Source organism: Vulpes vulpes, chromosome 2, assembly GCF_048418805.1.
Source record: "Vulpes vulpes isolate BD-2025 chromosome 2, VulVul3, whole genome shotgun sequence".
Taxonomy (NCBI): Eukaryota; Metazoa; Chordata; class Mammalia; order Carnivora; family Canidae; genus Vulpes; species Vulpes vulpes.
In genome coordinates, this window is record NC_132781.1 from 18,877,265 (window position 1) to 18,899,743 (window position 22,479).

Sequence of the window (22,479 nt, forward strand, 5' to 3'; positions counted from 1 at the left end):
CCTGGGCCAAAGGCAGGCGCTAAACCGCTGAGCCACCCAGGGATCCCCCTAAATTTTAATTTAACTTTTTATAATAGATTTATATATATTTTATGGTAGTAAATTATAATTTTTTTAATGTGGAGTTTTTTTTTAATTTTTTTTTATTTATTTATGATAGTCACACAGAGAGAGAGAGAGAGAGAGAGAGACAGAGAGGCAGAGACATAGGCAGAGGGAGAAGCAGGCTCTATGCACCGGGAGCCCGACGTGGGATTTGATCCCGGGTCTCCAGGATCACGCCCTGGGCCAAAGGCAGGCACTAAACCACTGCGCCACCCAGGGATCCCGTAAATGATAAATTAAACTAGTATCTACATGTATTTTATGCATTAACGATATACTGTTTAATTTTTAAAATATTTTTAAATAGTCTGTGGTCTAGTATAAACCAAACTACGTGGTTTATCTGTTTTTTCAAATTGTTACAAATCTCCAAAATATATATATTAGAAAAAATTCTCATATAACCGGATCCATGCAGTTCAAAACCATGATGTTCAATGTTCAGCTGTACTTAGCTTGTTTTGGTGTCTAGTTTTTAAGTGGAACTGCTGAGGCAAATTGGACCACCTTTTTTTGGGTCAGTCTTACAGTTTTGAACCAAAACCTCATAAAGATCAGTGGATAACCAACATATCTATGTTGGCTTTTCAGATTAGCAGTGCAATTTATGTGGAGAATAGCCTCTTAATATTTAATTTCATAATTGGCCCTGGTATTTAACTTCATAATTGGCCATGGTCTCAAGTAATGCTTTTTGCCTTAAAGTCTAATAAAAAAGATGGAGCTCATGGCTGGCTCAGTCAGCAGAGCATGCATTTCTTTTTTTTTTTTTCTTTTTTTCTTTTTTTAAAGATTTTATTTATTCATGAGAAACACAGACAGGGAGTCCGATGTGGTACTCCATCACGCCCCAGCTGAAGGTGGCAGGCGCTAAACTGCTGAGCCACCCAGGGAACCCTCTGGCAGTTTTTTAGTATATTTATGTTTCTGGTGATTACTTATCAGTCTATCTTTTTACTTCTATTTTCCTGATTTTTCTGGTATGTCTTAGTTTTATAAAATTGAAGTTTTCTTACCTTTTTCCCCCCTTTACTCTTTCTATTCTAATAATTACTTTTGGAATTTTAATATAAATTATGCTTATTTTTTTAACAAAGTCTAACAAAGTTTAAAATTAACTCTATCTCAATTAGTAGAACTCTAGAACACTTAAACTTTGAATTCCAAAAAAAAAAAAAAAAAAAAAAACTTTGAATTCCCTCTTTTGTTATACTTGGCTGTGTCAGCTAGCATTTTGCTTTTATCCTTTTTCAGTCCTGTAAACTAGGTGTTTTTGTTATTATATATATAATATATTTATATAATAAGTATATATTTATTCTATATTTATAATAAATGTATATTTATTGCCTACCATTTACTTTGAGATTTCAGACCTTTTCACTGATGTCATTTTCCTTCTTCCCTAAAATACATTCTTAAGGATACAGTGACTTTCAGGTCTACGGTAAGAAATAGGTTTAATATTGCAACCATTTAGAACTGAAACAAAAGTTTTACAAGACAGTATTTACCCTTATGTGAAATACACTCCATATTTTATGATTTTTCCCCTTTTTCATGCCTATTATACTCTTCTAAATGTTAATGTTGTGACCCATTGGTGAGTCAAAACCTGTGATTTCAGAAATACTGCTTTAGGAAGGTTCTTTTTAATGAATCTTTTTGGCTGGTAAAACTATCTGGAAATGCCTTCGTTTCTTCAACTCTGAAAAATAGGTCATTTTGGTATACAACAAATAAAATATATTTTCTCTCAGCACACTGAAGCACACTGTCTTCTAGCTTCTGTTACTTTTTAATCTGTCAATCTGATTGTGGGTGATCTTTAATTTTTTTCTTGACATTTTATGATTTGATGGTCTTTGGTCCCTTTGTAGGTTCACTGCAGTGTGCCTAGGCGCATATTTTTATTTGGTCTATGTGGTGTACGTTGTGCTTCCTGTATCTGTTGAGTTATATCTTACTAGTTTGGAAAAATCCTCAGCCTTTGTATCTTCAATTATGTTTCTCATCTATGCTCTATTCTCCTTCTGGGATTCCAGTTATACTCGTGTTAATATAATTATTCTCCATGGCTCCTTAAACCTCTTTTTCATATTATGTTTCCTTGTCCCTGTGCCACATTCTAAGTAATTTCAATTTGTTTTACCTCTTTATATTACCTCTTTTTATTTTATTTTATTTTTCATATTACCTCTTTTTAAAACTGAGATATAATTTATATACTATAAAATTCACCTTTTAAAGGTGTCCAATTGTTTTTAATATCTTTCATAAGTTTGTGCAACCATTGCTACAGTCTAATTCCAGAACATTTTTACCTCCCTACTATATTTTTTATTTTTTTATCTTTTTTTATTTTTTTTCCTACTATATTTTTTAAAAAATTATTATTACTATCTTTTTTTTTTTTTTTAAATCAAGTTGGCTCCGCGCCCAGCACAGAGCCTGAGGTGGGGGCTTAAACTTAAAACCCTGAGATCGAGACCTAAGCTGAGATCAAAAGTGAGACACTTATTAACTGATCAAGCCACCCAAACACCCTCTTACACATATTGAGCTATATCTGGTCTGTGTTTTTATTTTATTTTATTTTATTTTATTTTATTTTATTTTATTTTATTTTATTTATTTTATTTATTTATTATTTATTTATTTATTTATTTATTTATTTATTTATTTATAAGATTTTATTTATTTATTCATGAGAGACACAGAAAGAGAAAGAGGCAGAGACACAGGCAGAGGGAGAAGCAGGCTCCATGCCGGGAGCCCGATGTGGGACTCGATCCTGGGTCTCCAGAATCAGGCCCTGGGCTGCAGGCGGTGCTAAACCGCTGAGCCACCGGGGCTGCCCTGGTCTGTGTTTTTAATCTATCATCTAACTAGCTGATGAATTTTTTCTTTTTTTTTTCTTTTTTTTTTTTTTAATTTTTATTTATTTATGATAGTCACAGAGAGAGAGAGAGAGAGGCAGAGACACAGGCAGAGGAAGAAGCAGGCTCCATGCACCGGGAGCCCGACGTGGGATTCGATCCCGGGTCTTCCGGATCGCGCCCTGGGCCAAAGGCAGGCGCCAAACCGCTGCGCCACCCAGGGATCCCTGATGAATTTTTTCATTTCTTTTTTACAATTAGGTTTCTTAGTTATAAAAAGTCTCATTTAGTTCTTTCTGCAGTCTGCCTAGGTTTTTTTTTTTTCTGTTTTGTTTTGTTTTGTTTTGTTTTGTTTGTTTTGTTTTTTGTTTTGAAGTAGGCTCCACGCCCAACATAGGGCTTCAAACTTACAACCCTCAGATTAAGTTACATGTTCTACCAACTGAGCCAGCCAGGCACCTCTAGGGTTTTTTTGTTTCAAAGATTTTATTTAGGGGCGCCTGGGTGGCTTAGTTAAGTGTCTGCCTTCCTCTCAGGTTGTGATCCCAGGGGCCTGAGTTAGTTGGGCTTTCTGCTGAGCAGTAAGCCTGCTTCTCTGCTTCTTCCTCTGCCTGCTGCTTCTCCTGCTTGTGCTTTCTCTCTGTGTCAATAAAATCTTTAAAAAAGATTTTATTTATTTATCTGAGAGAGGGCAAGAGAGTAAGCACACGAGCATGGGAGAGGGGCAGAGGGAGAGGCATACTCCTCATTGAGCAGGGAACCCGATGCAGGGCTCTATCCCAGGTCTCTGGGATCATGACCTGAGCTGAAGGCAGATGCTTAATTGACTGAGCCACCCAGGCGTCCCTAAAGATTTTTTATAAAAGAATTTTATTTTATTTTTTTTTAAGATTTTTATTTATTCATGAGAGACACAGAGAGAGGCAGAGACACAGGCAGAGGGAGAAGCAGGCTCCATGTAGGGAGCCCGATGCGGGACTCGATTCTGGGTCTCCAGGATCAGGCCCTGGGCTGAAGGTGGCGCCAAACCACTGAGCCCCCCTGGCTGCCCAAGAAATTTATTTTTAAGCAATTTGTACACCCAACATGGGGCTTGAATTCACAAGCCCAAGATTGAAAGTCACGTGCTCTACCAACTAACCCAGCCAGGTGCCCCTACAGTCTGCCTGGTTTTTTAAATATGTTTTATGTTTGCTCATTGTTGTAATCCCATTTTATATTTTAAACATTTTATAGTTGCTTTATATTCTATAACAGACTATTCCAATATTTGAGATTGGGGTCACCTAAATCCATTGCTTGTTTCCTATGATTCTCACTTGTAGATAGATTTATTTTCTTTCATGTGTAGTAATCTTTGATTGTAACCCCTGTTTTCTTGGTCTTAATCTAGGAAAATGTTAAAGGGCTAAAATGAAGGATGCTTTCTGGGAGTATTTTTTATTCCCTCTGCAAAGACACAGAGGTCCTTGGGTACTCTCTAGCCCACTTAGAGATCCTTTCGTTTATTAATGAGGCTTCTCTGGTCTAGCTCCCCCATCTTACTCAAACACCAAGCCTAAAAAGAAAAAAAAAAACGCCAAGCCTCAGTGTCACCATATGTCCTAAGGAGAGCCCTTGCCCATCACAGCCCTGATTTTAGTTTGAGATGATGATTGCTTTATTTTGTTTTTTATTGCCTCTTTTAAGGATTATACTTCTGTTGTTTCTACAGTGCAATAAAAATTGTGTTTTGGCATGCCTGGATGGCTCAGTTGGTTGAAGTGTCCAACCTTGATCTCAGCTCAGTTCTTTTTTTTTTTTTTTTTTTAAGATTTTATTTATTTATTTATGACAGAGAAAGAGACAGAGACACAGAGGGAGAAGCAGGCTCCATGCAGGGAGTCTGACATGGGACTCATTCCCAGGTCTCCAGGATCACATCTCGGGTTGAAGGTGGCACTAAACCGCTGGGCCACCGGGGCTGCCCTCAGCTCGGTTCTTGATCTCAGGGTTGTGAGTTCAGGTCCCTCATTGGGCATCACGGTGAATGTGGAACCTACTTTTTAAAAAATTGTGTTTTTTATTTCTGGTTGGTTGGGTGTTTTATTTATTTTTTTTAGCCAAGGGTAGGAGTAGGGGATGCCACCATAATGCCAAAAGGCAAAGTAAAATTAAACTCCTCTTGGGGGTACTTGGGTAGGTCAGTTGGTTGAGGTCTGATTGTTGGTTTTGGCTCTGTTCATGTTATCAGGGTCCTAGAATCAAGCCCTGTGTCTTAGGGTTCGACTCAGCAGGGAATCTAATTCTCTCCCTCTCCCTCCCCCTACTCATGCATGGGTGTGTTCTCTCTCTCTCTCTCTCTCTCTCTAATACATAAATAACTCTTAAAAAAAAAAAAAAGGTGGGGAGCAGCCCAGGCGGCTCAGTGGTTTAGTGCCGCCTTCAGCCCAGGGCGTGATCCTGGAGACCTAGGATTGAGTCCCACACCAGGCTCCCTGCATGGAGCCTGCTTCTCCCTCTGCCTTTGTTTCTGCCTCTCTCTCTCTCTCTGTCTCTCATGAATGAATAAATAAAATCTTTAAAAAAAAAAAAAAAAAAAACTCTTTTTGAATGTTTATTTGAAGACAGCTCTTTGTACCACTCCACACAAATTACCCCACCAAATTGTGTCTTGTGTTCCATCTGGCTTTTACTGGTGCCACTAAATAAGCCCCCTGTTCTCTCTTCAGGTAAGACTCCCTCCTTATAACATTTATTTAAAATTCTACCAAGTTCGGGACTCTTGGGTGGCTCAGTGGTTGAGCTTCTGCCTTTGGCTCAGGGTGTAACCCTGGAGTTCCAGGATCGAGTCCCACATTGGACTCCCCTGGGGAGCCTACTTCTCCCTCTGCCTATGTTTCTGCCCTCTCTCTCTCTGTGTTTCTCATGAATAAATAAATAAAATCTTTAAAAAAAATTCTGCCAAGTTCATTTTGTTTGTATTTTGTGGTTCTTATAGGATTATGTTGACAAAGAGAAGGCAATTGCCAAAGCATTGGAAGACCTCAGAGCCAACTTCTACTGTGAACTCTGTGATAAGCAATATCAGAAACATCAGGAATTTGACAACCATATCAACTCCTATGATCATGCACACAAGCAGGTGAGGAATTACTTGCTAACAAAGAAGAGGATAATTTATTTGTTGTTACAACTATTAAACTTTATAAATGTACCCAAAGCTTCATGTCTATGCTTTCTTATATCTGCCAGTCTTTGTCTGAGGTCCATCTGACTTACTTGACTTTTTTTCAGTGACAGAAGTCCTGACAGACCTTCCCTTTCCAAGAATTTATGTAGAGTGAAGAATTTTGAGCTTCATAAATATTACTAAAAGTTTATGCCTTTGAATGATTCCTGCATTTTTGTTTAATCTGGTAATTCAACTGAGGATCACTAGGAGCTTTGTTTCCTTTGGTCTCTCTTTCTGAACATTTTAAACATTGAACAATTGCTGATCTCCCAGTTGCTGGTCACTTCATCTTCTATAAGTAGGAGTTCATGCTTTATTGGCTACTACTTCCTATCAGTAAGTCACTTTGTTATTTGGTATACCTTCAAAGGTAGATAAATATTTGAGAAGAAAAACAGAATTAGATGCTGTCTTAACTTTAATAAAAACTTCTGATGCTGCATGTTTTAAGAGCTTGCTCAAAAGTGATTTATACTTTCTTTTGAAGTCTTTTTTTTTTTGCTTTCATTTGATTTTCATATTTAGAAAATAAAATTATACCTAACTAGTAATAGACATAAAGAAGGTAGCAGTAATTCCCGAGGTAGGATTTTTTAAAAGGAAGAAATGAATCTTTAAATCTTATAGCACAGTTCTTTTTTTTTTTTAAGATTTTTAAAATTCATTTATTCATGACACAGAAAGAGAGAGAGAGAAAGAGAGGCAGAGATACAGGCGGAGGGAGAAGCAGGCTCCATGCAAGGAGCCCAATGCGAGACTCGATCCCGGGTCTCCAGGATCACGCCTTGGGCTGAAGGCGGTGCTAAACCGCTGAGCCACCCAGGCTGCCCTAAAGCACAGTTCTTAAAGAATTTTGGAACCGTTTGATTTTGTTTTTTGCTTTGCTTTTGTTTTTTTTAAGATTGTATTTATTCATGAGAGAGAGAGAGAGAGAGAGGGAGGCAGAGACACAGGCAGAGGGAGAAGCAGGCTCCATGCAGGGAGCCTGACATGGGACTCAATCCCGGGTCCCCAGGATCACACCCTGGGCTGAAGGCGGCGCTAAACCGCTGAGCCACCCAGGCTGACATGGAACCATTTGATTTTGGGTGATTTTAGCAGAACTTGCTAGGTCTTTGGAGGTATAGTAGTCATATTTGTTAAACTTGGAAGATTTATGAGCATTGCTGGAGTGTTCTCTTAAGTGGATCTGTTGAACCAACATTTTTTTTTAACCTTTGCTTCATCTTTCAACCAACCATAAGATTTCAGTGCACAGGTAAAGGGCAAGCTTTGATTACTAGCACAAGGATAGTTTGTGAGCTATTATACTTTTTGTAACAATCTCTTCTACATTTAACTCATCTAACTATTTTAAGATTCTTCCACTGATAGAGTTGTATTCAAGACAGACTTTGAACTTTTATACACCTTTGGACATTGTTATACTATATTGTCAGTTCTGCTTAATTTGAAGAAGAGAAATTTAGGATATATATGGATAAGATATATTGGCAGTTATCTTTTCCAAAGAGTCCTGTGTAAAGAAAAAAGTTATAACAGCAAATACTGCTTATTCAGTAACTTTTCTACCTTATCAATGTATATATAATTCAGATTTGGGGGTTATTTTTTATAGAATTAAGACAGTTAACATCTAAACATATGACTGCCTTTTTGGGTTTTTGAGAATGTCTTCAATTAAGAATGGACTGATGGGGAAAAAAAAAAAAAAAGGACGGACTGATGGGGCACCTGTCTGGCTCAGGTGGTCAAGCATGTGACTCTTGATTTCAGGGTCATGAGTTCCAGCCCCACCTTGGTTGTAAAGTTTACTTTAACAAAAAATAAAAATAAAAATCGTGACAAATTAGAAGACTCTAAAAGAAACTTTAAGGCACCAAAAGGACATTTTTAAAAGTCACTTTTTTTTTTTCAAGGTTTTTATTTATTCATGAGAGACACAGAGAGAGACAGAGACACAGGCAGAGGGAGAAGCACGCTCCTCGCAGGGAGCCCCATGGCGGACACGATCCCAGGACCCCGGGATCACGCCCTGAGCCGAAGGCAGAGACACTCAACTACTGAGCCACCCAGGCATCCCTAAAAAAGTTACTTCTTAGTAAATGAGAAATTTGAATAGTTTCTATTTAGGAAAAGATAAATCAGGAAAATTTTAATTCAGACTGAACAATGTTTAGATTGCTCCTTAAAGGGGAAAAAAATTTTTATCAAAGCAACAGATTTACAAATTAAGTATGAGCAGAAGTACAGAATTATTGAATTGCACATTGACAATATTAATATGATGAGTGATGTTTTAGTGATGTTGCTTTCAACTTGAGAGTAGTAGTAATTGTTACAGTTCTGGTTCATTTGAATTTGACATGTTTGTTTTCCTGTGTGCCTTGGAATGACCCAGTTCTCCACTTTTCTCTTTTGCACTGGTTTTCCACATGGGGAGAGTTTGTCTTCTAAGGACCATTGAATGCTGCCTTGAGACATTTTTGATTACCACAATTAGGGGGATGGTGCTACTGGCATGTAGTGGGTAGAGGCCAGGGGTCCTTCTAAACATCCTACAATGCGCTTGAAGGTTCCCTGCAACAAAGAATTACCTTTCCCAAAATATCAGTAATACTAAGGTTGAGAAACGCTGTTCTGTTAGGACTATTGAAAAACTCTCAAATATGTATATGATATTGTGATATCATTTCGCCTTTGCTTGGTACAAATGAATCACTATCGTTTTAAGTCCCCAGTTATGTTCTAAACATTTATAAAGTACTCATCTAGATGATCCCAGATACTCATTTATTACTTTTTTTTTTTAACATTATCATCAAAATGAAAATAAAAACATAAGGATTTCTTATAGGGAATTCATGGACTGCCTTTCCATTAATATAGAAATATGTTTGTGATCCTTGGTCTGGGAAGAAATCTTTAGCTGGTATGATTAATGAATGCATGTGAGCTTATTTCTTCACCGTGATCAAAAGCCCATCTTAGGTATTAAAAAAAGAACAGAGTTGGTATGAGTTTGTTGTTCTGTTTGTTTTTAGTGGAGTGTTCTTTATTTGGTTGAAATGTAGGCTTTTTCATCTTTCTTTATATTGCTCTCTTAGCACAAATAGTAGAATCTTGAAACAATGCTAAAAACATATAAACAAGAAAATGCACAGTACTAAATTTTTTATAGTTCTATTCTTCCCTGTACTTAGAATTTCTAAGGAGCCTTTAATTGCCCTTGGTATAACACAGCTAAATAATCCCTAAGAGGAGGTAGGTCCTGTTTTTTATTCCTCTTTGATGGACATAAACTTACCATACAATGGACCTACCATTTTCCAAATTCATGCTCAAAATCATAAAGACACCCTGTCTTGTCTTCCAGGAAGGCACACAGGATTATTATGAATCTGAGATAATAGGTAAGTACATTCAACCCTATATTAGTAATCCCTAGTTCGCATTTTCCATCAGATTTTCACCATTAAAAATTTCCAGAGAAATAATCTATCATGATAATGGTAAACTACTAGTATAGACTGGATTCTGAGCACACCCTTATCTTTATTAAGCAGGAATAATCTCTCAAAAAAAAGGCTACATGGTCACCCTCATTTGTGGTGATTTTGGAGTGGTATGTGCCTCTCACTACACAGTAGTTTTTCTCAAATTTTCCAAGAGTTTTGTGAAGAAAGTCATTAACTCGCAAATATTAAGACCCAGCCTAATCTTCAAAGATGAAAAAACTCATTAGACATTTTGGCTCTTTTTAGCAGTTTAACCCTCATTTTAAGGGGATAATTTCAATACATTTTGAAGGGAAAGCCTCTCCATTCTTCAAGAGATAACCCAATCTGATTCATTTTTTATAATTTAGTCCTGATATGCCTCAGTGCTTAATAAATATTAGTACCCATCTGTTGTCCCTCTTGGCTTGTACTCAGAGTTACTTTGAAACTAAACATTTTTCCATCTCTGCCTTCTCACCTTGAGTATCTTAAAACATGTCTACTAGTGGATATGACCACGGAAATAATTTTCTTGAGCTTATCATAGGGTCTAAATTTAAAACTGCAAAAAGCATTCTCTTTCTCAGAGGTAAATTTGTAGCAACACAGTAATAATACTCAGTGCCTTATTTTAACACTGTTTTTTTGTTGCTATTGTTTTTTTGCTTTCTTTACCTAGTCAGGATTCTCCCAACCTCACTTTCTTTTATTTGTGCCACCAAGGCTCTTCCTTACCAGCCAGCCTCCAGTACATAAATCAGAGATCACAAATTGTCCCACAGATGTATGTTGCCTGGCCTTCATAAGTATTAGATTTTTTCCTTTTAATCTTGGTCCCCAGTTTTTAAAAATGAGATCCTATGTAATTCAAACTTTGTCTTATCTTGAAAAATTGAAATACCTAAGAACATTGGGCCTACATTTTAATATAATAGTTGGCTAAAGCTGAATAGTTGCTATCTCTTCAGAAAGGCGCAATGCTCACTCTTCAATTAGCTGTGGTTTCCACTTTATCTTTTCTCTTACATCACCTTTTGTGACTCATTATGTTAACTGTCAAATCTATAAACATTTGAGTTTGTGACCCAGGCCTGTACCTGCCATTTGTCTCCACACAGACTTCTAACCTCAGAATTCTAATTGACATTGGGAAGTAGCACATTGAAAAGCTGCCTCCTTACTCCTCTTTAAGTGTGGGTCCAACTTCTTTACAATTTCAAAACTATCTGCCGTAGTCTGATCCAGTTCTCAAAATCTGGTGCTTTAAAGCAGCTTTGAGAAATTCTTTTTACTTGTAGAAAGAGTCGGTGTCTTAGAGGAAAGAATGCTTTCGGCCTGCCTTTTCTTTCTGCTAAAATCAGTTCAATATGAAACTCCTTTTGTGTTTTTTGAAAAGACTGAACTCTCATTTAGTACCAAGGTCTGTTTCAACTATAATAGTAGTGGTTTTATCAGTGACTGCTCTATTCTGAATTATACAAAATGGAATCTGTTACTGCATAATTTAGTTAACTTTGTCTAAACTGATACAATTACTTTTTGACAGCATTGCTTACTTTTGGTTGACTGTTAACGGTATCTGGTAATGCATATTACCATGGAACAGAAATTTTAGTTTTTCTTCATTACTCAAAAATGAAATAGGTTCTGAATTGAAGTGTTTCTGAGAAATTCCTTGGTGATGGAAGGAATGAACATTTTTAGACTTCACATGGACTCCATTCAAACTTGGAGCACTTTTCACTTGACGTTTCACTGTTTACTGGTTGCATTTTTGCCTCTTAGGATATTTTCCTGCTTTTGATCCTCTGGTACATAGGGAGAGTGTTAGGACAATAAGCACATCAAAACCAGTTGGACCTCTGGCAAGGCACTACAGATTTGAGGAAATTCAGACTGGGTTCCCTTTTTCAGTGTTTCTTTGATATTTGGTGCAAGGGAAACAGAGTAAAGTTTTTAAAAGACAATAAAAAATAAATAAAATTGAGAAATAATTCCAGAGCTAAAATAAAAAAGAAAATCAGCTCTTCTAAAAGAATTGAAACCTTTGACAGAGGAAAGACAAATAAATGCTATATTAATAAGAAAAAATAAAGAATTGAAACCACAAGAGCACTTGGCTAGATCAGTTGGTGGAACATATGACTCTTGATCTGGAGGTTGTAAGTTTGAGCCTCACATTGGGCATTGAGTTTACATTAAAAATAATAATTTTAAAATAATAATAATAATTTAAGAAAAGAAGGGGCCCCTGGGTGGCTCAGTCCGTTAAGCATCTGCCCTCAGTTTAGGTCATGAACCCAGGTTCCTAGGATCGAGCCCCACATCGGACTTCCTGCTCAGTGGGGAGCCTGCTTCTCCCTCTCCCCCCTGCTTATGCTGTCTCTCATTATGTGTCTCTCTCTCTCTCTCAAAGTGTTTAAAAAAAGAAAAAAGAAATGAAACCACTAAGATTAGATACCAGTGAAGATATTCTACACATCTTCTGTATTTCATATTTTATGGAATTTCTATCCTTAGAAAACTGTAAATTATGGCAAAGGTGTGAAATAGATAAGGAAAACCATAACGTATTTATGAATCCGAAAGCTTCATAAATATTGACTTAAACAGCATAATTTACTTCTGAAGATACTATGCTTAGAGAAGTAAAGCAAGTATGAAAAGAATTTGAGCATCTTGTAGTTTTATTTAAATAACCTGTAACAGGAGATGAAAGTTTGTACTACCGTGTATGTTATTTTTCTTGGGGACTGTTCTGCTTAATATAAAAGAATTGACATCATTTGATTCATCCTCCAAAAACTGAGCATGTTTTGAGCCTTTTCACTTATTGAATCTTACATACTTGCTACCTCTGCTTTTGTTGGGAATAAACTTCTTATATCCACCTCTCATAACCTAGTTAACCTTGGAAAACTCTGTTTCTGTTTAGGAAAATTCTGCTTTTGTGAGCAGGCAAGGTAACCCTAAACAGATCCTTTGGGAACTTTTTTGGTAAACCCTACATTTTCTTCATAGAAATTTCTAACTGTTCTTCATCTTGGCACACATTCCCAATATGAATAAAAATGATTCTACCTTATTTATGTTATGCAGTTTTCAGCCTGTTTTCTGCCCCTATACATTTATACTTATCAATTTATACTTATCACAGTGATGCACTGTGGTAAAGATTCTTGCATTAGGCTCTATGTTCTATTGTAGTCTGAAAAGGTAAAACAACCTAAGAAACAATGATAGGTCTGAGTGACAGTCCTGATCAGAGATCTCTGAACCGAGATGCTGCTGTTCCATTTGCTATAGGCCTAAGTAGTTCTTAGGAATTATGCTCCTTTATATTTACAAAGAGGGCAGACCTTTGCCTCCAGATATGATCAGGAGGGCTAAATAGTTATATGTATCTTTTAAGATTGATTTATCTATTTGAAAGAGCGAACACACTAGGGCGGGAGGGGTGCAAACAGAGGGAGAGGGAGACAGAAACTTAAGCAGACTCCCTGCTCAGAACCTGATGTGAAGCTCAGTCCCACAACCCTGAGATTATGACCTGAACCAAAATCAAGAGCTGGATGCCCAACCTACTGAGCCACCCAGGTGCCCCATAATATAGTTATATTTAAAAATCATTATCCACAAAACCACAGTGGCATGCCATATCACACCTATGAGGATGGCCAGAGTTAGAAAGACACTGTAATATGCTGGAGAGGATATAAAAAAAAAAACTGGAACGTGCCTGTTATTGCTAGTGGAGTTGTAAAATGATGTAGTTCCTCGGGGAAACAGTTTGGCAGTTCATCAAAATGTTAAATATAGAGTTACTAAATGACCTGTATATGCCCAAGAGAAATGAAAATATATGTCCCCACAAAAATTATTGTTCATAGTATTCAAAAAGTGGAAACAGCCCATATATCTATCAGCTGATGAATAGTTAAACAAAATGTGGTATAACTATACAATGGAATATTCTTCAGCAATAAAAAGGAATAAATTACTGATAAATACAACATACACGAACCTCAAAAATATTATACTGAGAGTAACCACCCCGCCATATTGTATGATTTTATTTATATAAAGTGTCTAGAATAAACATATCTATAAAGAAACATATATTAGGTTCCCAGGGACTGGGTAGAAAGGGATAATGGAGAGTGACTGCTAATGAGCATGGAGATTCTTTTGGGAGTAATGTTCTAAAATTAGATAGTGATGATGGTTACACAATTCTGAGAAACCCATTAAATTTTACACTTTAAATGGGTGAATTTTATGCTATGTGAATTGTATCTCAATAAAATTTATTTTTAAAACCTCATTATCCAGCTTAAGTTTTGGTGATGGTGATTATTGTATGTACATAGTATGTGTGTGTGTGGAAAAAAAAATTAAAGCAGACACACCTGGTTCTGTAAAAATACACCAGGTTTTAAGGCTTTTTGCTGAATTCCTGAACATATCAAGATGATTAACAATTTTGTAACATATTTATTTGATATTCACCAAATGATATTAATAGGCATTGTATTGCAAAATAATGGGGCATAAGTGGTAAGTACTGTCAGATGACTAATTAGGACTACTCTTAGCCAGCAAAAAGAATGTATACTGCTCTATTTCCGTCTGATTTTTTTTTCAGATCTATAATCAGCATTTTAGTTTTGTTACCAAACATTTGTTTTTCTCTGTTACTTAATAAAATTTATTGTCATCACTTACTCATAAGCATGTGCTAAAAGAAAGAGTTTACATCTAATGCCCAGTAACTTGAATTTCCTTAACCATTCAGCTACAGTTTTCCTTCCCTGAGTAGTTTAATACTGAGGCTTTCTTTGTTCTTTCCTGGTCTTTTTCTTTCCTCACCACATGGTGTGTTGTTCTGGATGGTCTCATTCAGAAGTATCAAACATCAAGACTTGTATCCAGGTAACCTGGCCAAGTAATAGCTAGAGCATAATTTACTCCACTTTGGGAATGGAGAGGAGATGAATGTTGTGTCATGAGAAAGAGGCAGGAAACTGGGGAGAAGGAGCCATGGATTTGGGATATGCAGAATTGATGACAGGGGAAAGCGAGTGGCTGAGGTTCAGAAAAACCTGGATTGGGGAACCTGACTGTCTCAGTCAGTGGAACATGCAACTCTTAATCTCAGGATTGTGAGTTTGAGCCCCATGTCGGGTGCAGATTTTATTTTAAAAAGGGGGCGTGTGTGTGTGTGTGTGTGTGTGTGTGTGTGTGTGTATTGCATTATACTTAACCAGAAGAAGAGATTGAGGTGCATACAGTTTCTTCGCTGTTTCCTGTCTCTGTTTATAACCAACAAATAATCCATGAAGTATTTGTATGTGTTCCTTTTCCCAGCAACTCATTTTAAAACTGAAACCAATTTGATAAATGTTTATTGAGCATCTCTTTTGTGCCATAGACAACAGTGTGTGCAATGCAGGGTTAGTACAAAGGAAGAGTAAGTTTTGATCCCTGTTCTGGGAGAGTGGGGTTGTTTGGTAAGTGGAGGAAACCATGGGTAATCTTTTGACCCTAAAGAGACAATCAGGTTTTCTCTTTAGAGTTGACTAAATATTAGAACATAGGATTTTTATTTATTTATTTAAGTTTTTTTTTAAATTTTTATTTATTTATGATAGTCACACAGAGAGAGATTGGCAGAGACATAGGCAGAGGGAGAAGCAGGCTCCATGCACCGGGAGCCCAACGTGGGATTTGATCCCGGGTCTCCAGGATCGCGCCCTGGGCCAAAGGCAGGCGCTAAACCGCTGCGCCACCCAGGGATCCCTAGAACATAGGATTTTTAATGGCAATAGGAAATATTCTCTATTCTCCAATGTCTGAAATTCCCTTCATCTGGAAACAGTAGCCTGTTTTTATTTGAATTGAGATACTAGATTTAAAATACTTGAGAAAGAGATTTATTCCTAGATTATACCAAATCAAATATAAAAAAATTACAGCATCAATTTTTGTTAGAAAAGAGTACCATCAAAAAAAAGAAAAAGAAAAGAGTACCATCAAAAGATATATAAAAATATTTTATTAATTCAGACCCATGTTTTGTTATTAGAGAAAACTGTGTGCAGATATATCTTTGTCTCATTCATTCCCAGGTCAAACACAGTGCCACTCCTTGCTATTCATATCCCACATTATTGATAATATGGGCATATCTATCACCCACATTAAAAACCTGGTAAGATTTACCAGATTCTCATTTCTCTGGTTTAATTTGTTCAGAGTTGGACAGTGGAGCAGGAATTTATGTCTGGAGTACACATTTTTGCTGCCAACACAGCGCTATTTAGGCTATGTTTTAAGAATTGGCATGACATTTACATTGAAGGGGTCTTTAGCCCAAAAAGCCATGGTTATTTGGGTATTTCAGGTGCTGGATTATTTGTTAAGGTCTGTCTCCACCTGTATTGGTCTTTTCGGAAATTTAGTGGAAATGCCAGCTATCATGTGATTGAGAATCAGTGAGAAATGACCATTTTGTTCTTTGCCACAAAAGTATGTACTTTTTTGGGAAACATACTATTGGTTTTTCAGAACAGGATCTTCAAACCCTTTCATTTTGAATGGGAATTAGTCTCCCTTTTCCTTAAATATTGTCCAGCTAAAAAGGTGTTGTATGGCTTAAATTTTATTAATAAGTACTAATAGTTCAAAGAAGAAGGAAAGTTATTAGCAACACTTGAGAAAGCATACTTTATAATTTTCAGAGATAAGGACATGGTAGCTTTGGAGTTAGCTTAAATGATTAATTATATCCACTCAGTCTGTGTCCCCATTTGGAATCTAACCTATTTTTAAGTATCGAATGAAATTTGCTCAGCCTTCGAAAAGTTTTTGGGTTGATAACACATCGATAATATTTAGTCTCCTTATGGGAGCTCCGTATCTTTGACAGCAGGTGTGTTGCTGCTCTATTCTTACCTTAGAAGCTATCTGAAGTTGTGTTCCTCTTTAGAATTTAGGAGGAAAATAAAAGTATAGGACACGTAATTTCATATGAACATGCAATTGCTAATGAGACAGGCTTTTATTTATTTTTTTTAAGTTTTTTTTTTTTAATTTTTATTTATTTATGATAGTCACAGAGAGATAGAGAGAGAGGCAGAGACACAGGCAGAGGGAGAAGCAGGCTAGGCTCCATGCACCGGGAGCCCGACGTGGGATTCGATCCCAGGTCTCCAGGATCGCGCCCTGGGCCAAAGGCAGGCGCCAAACCGCTGCGCCACCCAGGGATCCCTTGTTTTGTTTTTTAATTTTATTTATTTGTTCATAGACACAGAGAGAGAGCGGCAGAGACACAGGCAGAGGGAGAAGCAGGCTCCATGCAGGGAACCCAATGTGGGACTCGATCCCGGGTCTCCAGGATCACACCCCAGGCTGCAGGCGGCGCCAAACCGCTGCGCCACCAGGGCTGCCCGAGACAGGCTTTTAGAATAAAATAGCCAACTTTAGAAAACCTGATGCTGAATTAGGGACTTTTACCTTTATAAAAATTACCTTTTATATAGGAAATTGAGAACTTTCTGGTTAATATCTTTTTTCCTATTTGGCCTTTCTTCTTTTCTTTTTCTTTTTTTTTTAAGGTAATTTCTAGGGGCACCTAGGTGGGCTAAGTCGGTTAAGCATCTGACTCTTGATTTCAGCTCAGGTCATGATCTCAGGGTTGTGAAACTGAGCCCTGTGTCAGCTCCACGCTGTGCCTGGAGTCTACTTACGTTTCTCTCTCTGTCTAATCATCATCTCTACATCCAACATGAAGCTCAAACTCATGACCCCAAGATCAAGAGTGGCATACTCTACCAACTGAGCCAGCCAGGTACCCCTGGCCTAATTTTATCCAGAAGTAAGGGGTTAACATTTTAATCTTTTTGATTCTAAAGAATAAGACTTCTTTACTAGATGAGAATAATAGCTAGGAAAACCACACAATGTTAACCTATGTCTCTGGTAGAGATACAAAAGTATTTCGTATCAGAGGCCCCTGGGTTGTTCAGTTGGCTAAGCATTCGACTCTTGATTTCAGTTTAGCAACTCTTGATTTCAGCTCAGATCACAGTCTCAGGGTTTTGAGATCGATCCCTGCCTTGGGCTCCATAATGGACAAGGTGCCAGCTTAAGATTCTCTCTCCCCCCTCTACCTTTGTCCCTCCCCCTGCTTTCTCCCTCTCTAAAAAAGAAAAAATATTTCATATCAAACTTTACTACAAATGAGGAAAAATCAAGGATCCAATATTTGGATTCAATATTTAAGCCAAATTATTTACCAGATGCTTTCTGTAGACTTAATACTGTTCCATGCACTGCAGGGTTGATGATAAACGTCAGCAATGTGAGCCTCACGTTGAGTGTAGAAATTACCTAAAAATTTTAGATTTAAAAAATTTTTTTTAGATTTAAAAAAGTGGGAGCTCAGGTCTGTTGGTAGAGTATGGGACTCTTGATTTCGGGGTTATGAGTTCAAGCCCCCACGTTGGGTGTAGAGATTACTTAAAAAATAAAATTTAAAAAGATGAGCGACAATCTCTGCCCCTAATAAAAAGGGAGAGGAATATGAACAGTTTTGACATACGAAAAACTTTATCTTGACACTTACCCTCATAGTGTCAGAATGGTCCTGTGTTTCTAATGGGGAAACTGGAGCTCAGAGAGATGAAATCACTTGCCTGGTAATTAATGAATTTGAACGCAAGTCTTTCTGACTCTGAAACAACATAAACACTGCCTTTCTGAAAGTCAGAAATAGGTATAGTCAGAGCAAAATGATGGTTGCCAGATAAGTGCTTAACAAAGTACTAAGTTCAGAAAGAAGAAAAATTTGAGGTATGAGTAGAGACTTTATTTTTTTAAGACTTTATTTATTCATAGACACACAGAGAGAGAGAGAGGCAGAGACACAGGCAGAGGGAGAAGCAGGCTCCACGCAGGGAGCCCCATTCGGGACTCGATCCCAGGTCTGCAGGATCACACCCCAGGCTGCAGGCGGTGCCAAACCGCTGCACCACCGGGGCTGCCCTGAGTTGAGACTGTGAGGGGAATTTAGTTTGACCTTGGGTAGGAAGGAGAAACTTGGAATTAGGAATCCATTTTTATCCTCAAAATGCCCTCTAGATCTAAGAGACCTCAAACATTTCAAGATTGGGAGAGTTGCCAAGCCCTGTAAAGTTTGGGTTAGAATTCTGGGGTTCCAAAAAAAATAAAAATAAATTTAAAAAAATTTCTGGGGTTCCCAGTTTTACATTTGTGACGCTAGACTTTAAAGTTTGTAAAGGCAGGGGCACCTGGCTGGCTCAGTTGGTAGAGCATGTGACTCTTGATCTTGGGGTTTGAGTTTAAACCCCACATTGGGTGTAGAGATTACTTAAAAATAAAATCTTTTTAAAAATAAAGTTTGTAAAGGTGATTTAGAAATGTTTGCTACACCCTATATAGGTATATAGTTTTGCCTAGAATGGGGCTGCAACTCAGCTTTGTTTCACTGGTATCATCCCATTATCTTCCCTCTCTACTTCCGATTATGTTGTGGTAGGAATTTGAGATAGGGCATCTTAAGAATGATATGGACATGGTTGTATCCCTTCAACTTTAAGGTTGTACCATGTGGTTGCTGAATGATTAGAAAGCCTAACCTCCTATGTCTGACTTAGCCTAGAAACTCCAGGCTTTGGTAAAATACTCATTATTTTTTAAACAGTGTCGTTTAGTTTGGGAAATAACTCCTAAAAGTAATGAAATATTTGTAAGAAGGAAAGAAGTAATGAGGCACAGGGAGATTTTGCAGGCCTCTGGGGTGGTGAGAGAGAAAATGACAGGTATGAGAAAGATATGTTGAATTTAAATTTTGGCTGGAAAACTTGGTAAACGTTTGGCATAGAAAAAAAATCTAGGTTTGTCACCTGAAATAATTGTATAATAGTCCTGACAGGCTCTTTCTGCCTCATACTCCTTGAAAAGAAATTGGAATTCATATTTACTGAAAATAGTTGATTCTCCATTTTGAAGTGGTTTTTATAAAAACCTTAATTCTGGATAGCCAACTTTAGTAAAATATTTTGCCTTCTTTTGGTTAAACATTCCCAAAATAAATGTAAATGAAAATAGACTGTTTTTAGGTCACAAATGGTCTTTCCTGAAGTTCTGTTAACTATTTTTCCCGAATGCAGTTAGGTCTGTTTATCTAGGAGAGATGATTACTGTGTTGGTCTGTGTGTATGTACACATATATGTGTTGTACAGGTGCTTCCCTTCTCCCTAACCCTTTTAGAGTTGATGGCTTTGTCCCCGATTGTTCAGTATAATAGTTTGCAGATTCACTAAGAGAGCCTGTGTAGTAATGCTTGCTTTATTTTTTTTTTCTCTTCCACTCTTGTTTTATTTTTACTTTTTTTTTCTTTGTGATGTGACATTTTCAGCTGATGTATTGAAAGCAAATCCTTCTAATTTGGGAGCCCAGATCACAAGAGTGAGTTTTTCTACTAGTGTCTTTAGCTGTATATCTTTTTTTGTGTGTGTCTTTCCACCCTTTTCCCTTCCCAATTCAAAAATATTCAAAACACATTTCATAAATATTAGATAAGAAAATTCCTCTGTCTGTTGAACATCATGCCCTTCCACAAAGCAATGTCCACTTTATATTGGGTCAAATTCCTTTTCCTAATGCTATTGTAAAAGCATAGGCTAATGTATGTGTTTTGTTTTGGTTTGTTTTCTATATTATCTAGTGTGTTGGAAATAATTTTAGTTCTGTCTTCATTGCAGATATGTCTGGACTTTGTCACCAGTGTGTCTTAGCACTGTTCTTTTTTGATTGTTGTTTTGTTTTGTTTTAAGGAAAATTATATAGAGTTTCTGAGAATGAAAAGCCCATTCTTCTATCAGGATTTTAAGTAATAAATTATTTGACTTATCTCTATTCTCCCTCCTCATCCCCTGGATGTTCCTCTCAGGGCCATGAAGGAATGAAAGAGCTATGTATATTACTCTCTGATTTCAGCAGACTGACCAAATGCAAGTGGTCAGACTGGTGAGCTCTGAACATGCAAGCATTGGAAGACGGTTTGTTTGATAGTCACAGGAAAACTCTTCATGCTGAAAAGAAATAATAGCACCTTTTTATGGTGAAATAAAAGTGTGCTTTCTATTTGTTATTTTTTATTCAAATAACCTCCCCATGTAAGCTGTACATTGCTTTTTAAGATCTTACACCTGGGTAATTTTCTGTACTAGCCTAACCCCTTTCTGTTCTCTTTGGCTTGTGTTATTACAGTTTATCTCATGTTCTGTTTGTCTAGTTTTGCATCCTGGAGGAGCAGGTGATTAAATAGTCCCTTTTCTTTCCTCCTAGTGTTCTAAAATTTGCTTATTGCTCTTGAAATCATTTAATTTTGCCCCATAAAGCAAATGGTATGCTGTCCTAACTAGAAATGCAGGTACTACAAGTGTTTTATCCAAAGTAATCAGCCATTGTGTTTTCAATTACTGTAAGAATGTAACAGTGTGTTCTATGCTAGCACTATAACCACTGATTGAGGTAAATATTCTAAAGGCCTTGTTTTCAGGACCCCTACGTTATTTTAAATCACCCACCCTCTATTCCCCTTTTTTTGTTACCCCAGAGATTGAAAGATCTCAAGCAGAGAGAGTTTGCTCGAAATGTCTCTTCGAGATCCCGCAAAGATGAGAAGAAACAGGAAAAAGCCCTTCGGCGGCTCCATGAATTGGCAGAGCAAAGGAAACAAGCTGAATGGTGAGGATATTTTCTCTCAGAGAGTTCTATTAGATAGTTTTAATCCTTAACATTTAAGATTATAGATTTAAGATTATAACTGTAAGACCTAAATTAAGACTTAAGAATTATTATTAGTAAATCTTTCAAACTGAAAGTGTATCTGTTATTAGAGTATAATATACTGATTTATGAATGAGTGTACACTTCTGAGGCCATAGCCTATCTGTGTGACTTTAGCTATCTAAGCTCTATGCCTTGGTGTCCTTATCTGTAAAATGGGAGATCATAATAACAGTTTACTTCTGGCAGTCATTGTGAGTAGTTTATCTTTACATCAGAAATGCCTTATAAAAGAGTGCCATAGAAGATGCTCAATAAATTATACAAATATTGTTCCTATTCTCCAACCTATTTTTTATAGAAAAGTATACATATTACAGTATTCTATTTTATAAACAGTAGGGGCAGAGATTCAAGTGTTTTAACTTCCTTTTAAGTATTATACAGTCCATTCTAATCACTGAAACCTAGGGAATTCTATCCATTTATTTCTCTGTAGGTTCCTGCCTTCTTGAGTGTTCTTTTTAACCTTCCTTCATGATTCTTGATTATTATCAATTTAGGGGCTGGTATTTAGCCTTAGATGGAATTTGCCCTACCTAGGGCTGAATTTCCAAGCAACTAGACTTTGGGGACCCAGTCTTTGAGCATCTGAGGATTCATGATGTATGTGCCTCGATCAGAGAGACTTAGGCCCCCATGTTTGTTTTTAATGGCTAGCCAGGACCAAAGGACGGAACTGATTATAGTAGAAAGAGAAACTATGATTGTGGTTTTCAAAAGTTCACAGCCAACTTGGGGCCAATTTCCAAGTTCCTGGACTTACTAAGTTCATTTTTGTCTCAGGATCCTTTTTTTTTACTTATTTACTTCTCTAGTGTTTTAGAGGAAGAAGGAAGAGCGAGTACATGTAGTATGAGTTTTGAAACAGAATTAACCAGTGAGCTCTAATGTTGAGTTAAG

The 22,479-nt window shown here is 37.0% G+C and overlaps 1 protein-coding gene across 15 annotated transcripts in view; it reads left to right on the forward strand.

Moving 5' to 3' along the window:
* GPATCH8 (G-patch domain containing 8) overlaps positions 1 to 22,479 on the forward strand; it is a 119,567-nt gene that overhangs the window by 89,228 nt on the left and 7,860 nt on the right. For 6 of the 15 annotated variants that reach the window (XM_025986911.2, XM_025986915.2, XM_072747022.1 and 3 more), the window contains 4 exons: positions 5,965 to 6,108; positions 9,575 to 9,611; positions 20,141 to 20,190; positions 21,344 to 21,474. In XM_025986911.2, the coding sequence (XP_025842696.1) occupies positions 5,965 to 6,108; positions 9,575 to 9,611; positions 20,141 to 20,190; positions 21,344 to 21,474 (362 nt within the window). The remainder of the gene's footprint in view (positions 1 to 5,964; positions 6,109 to 9,574; positions 9,612 to 20,140; positions 20,191 to 21,343; positions 21,475 to 22,479) is intronic. The other 9 variants (XM_025986912.2, XM_072747025.1, XM_072747026.1 and 6 more) reach the window with 3 other exon arrangements.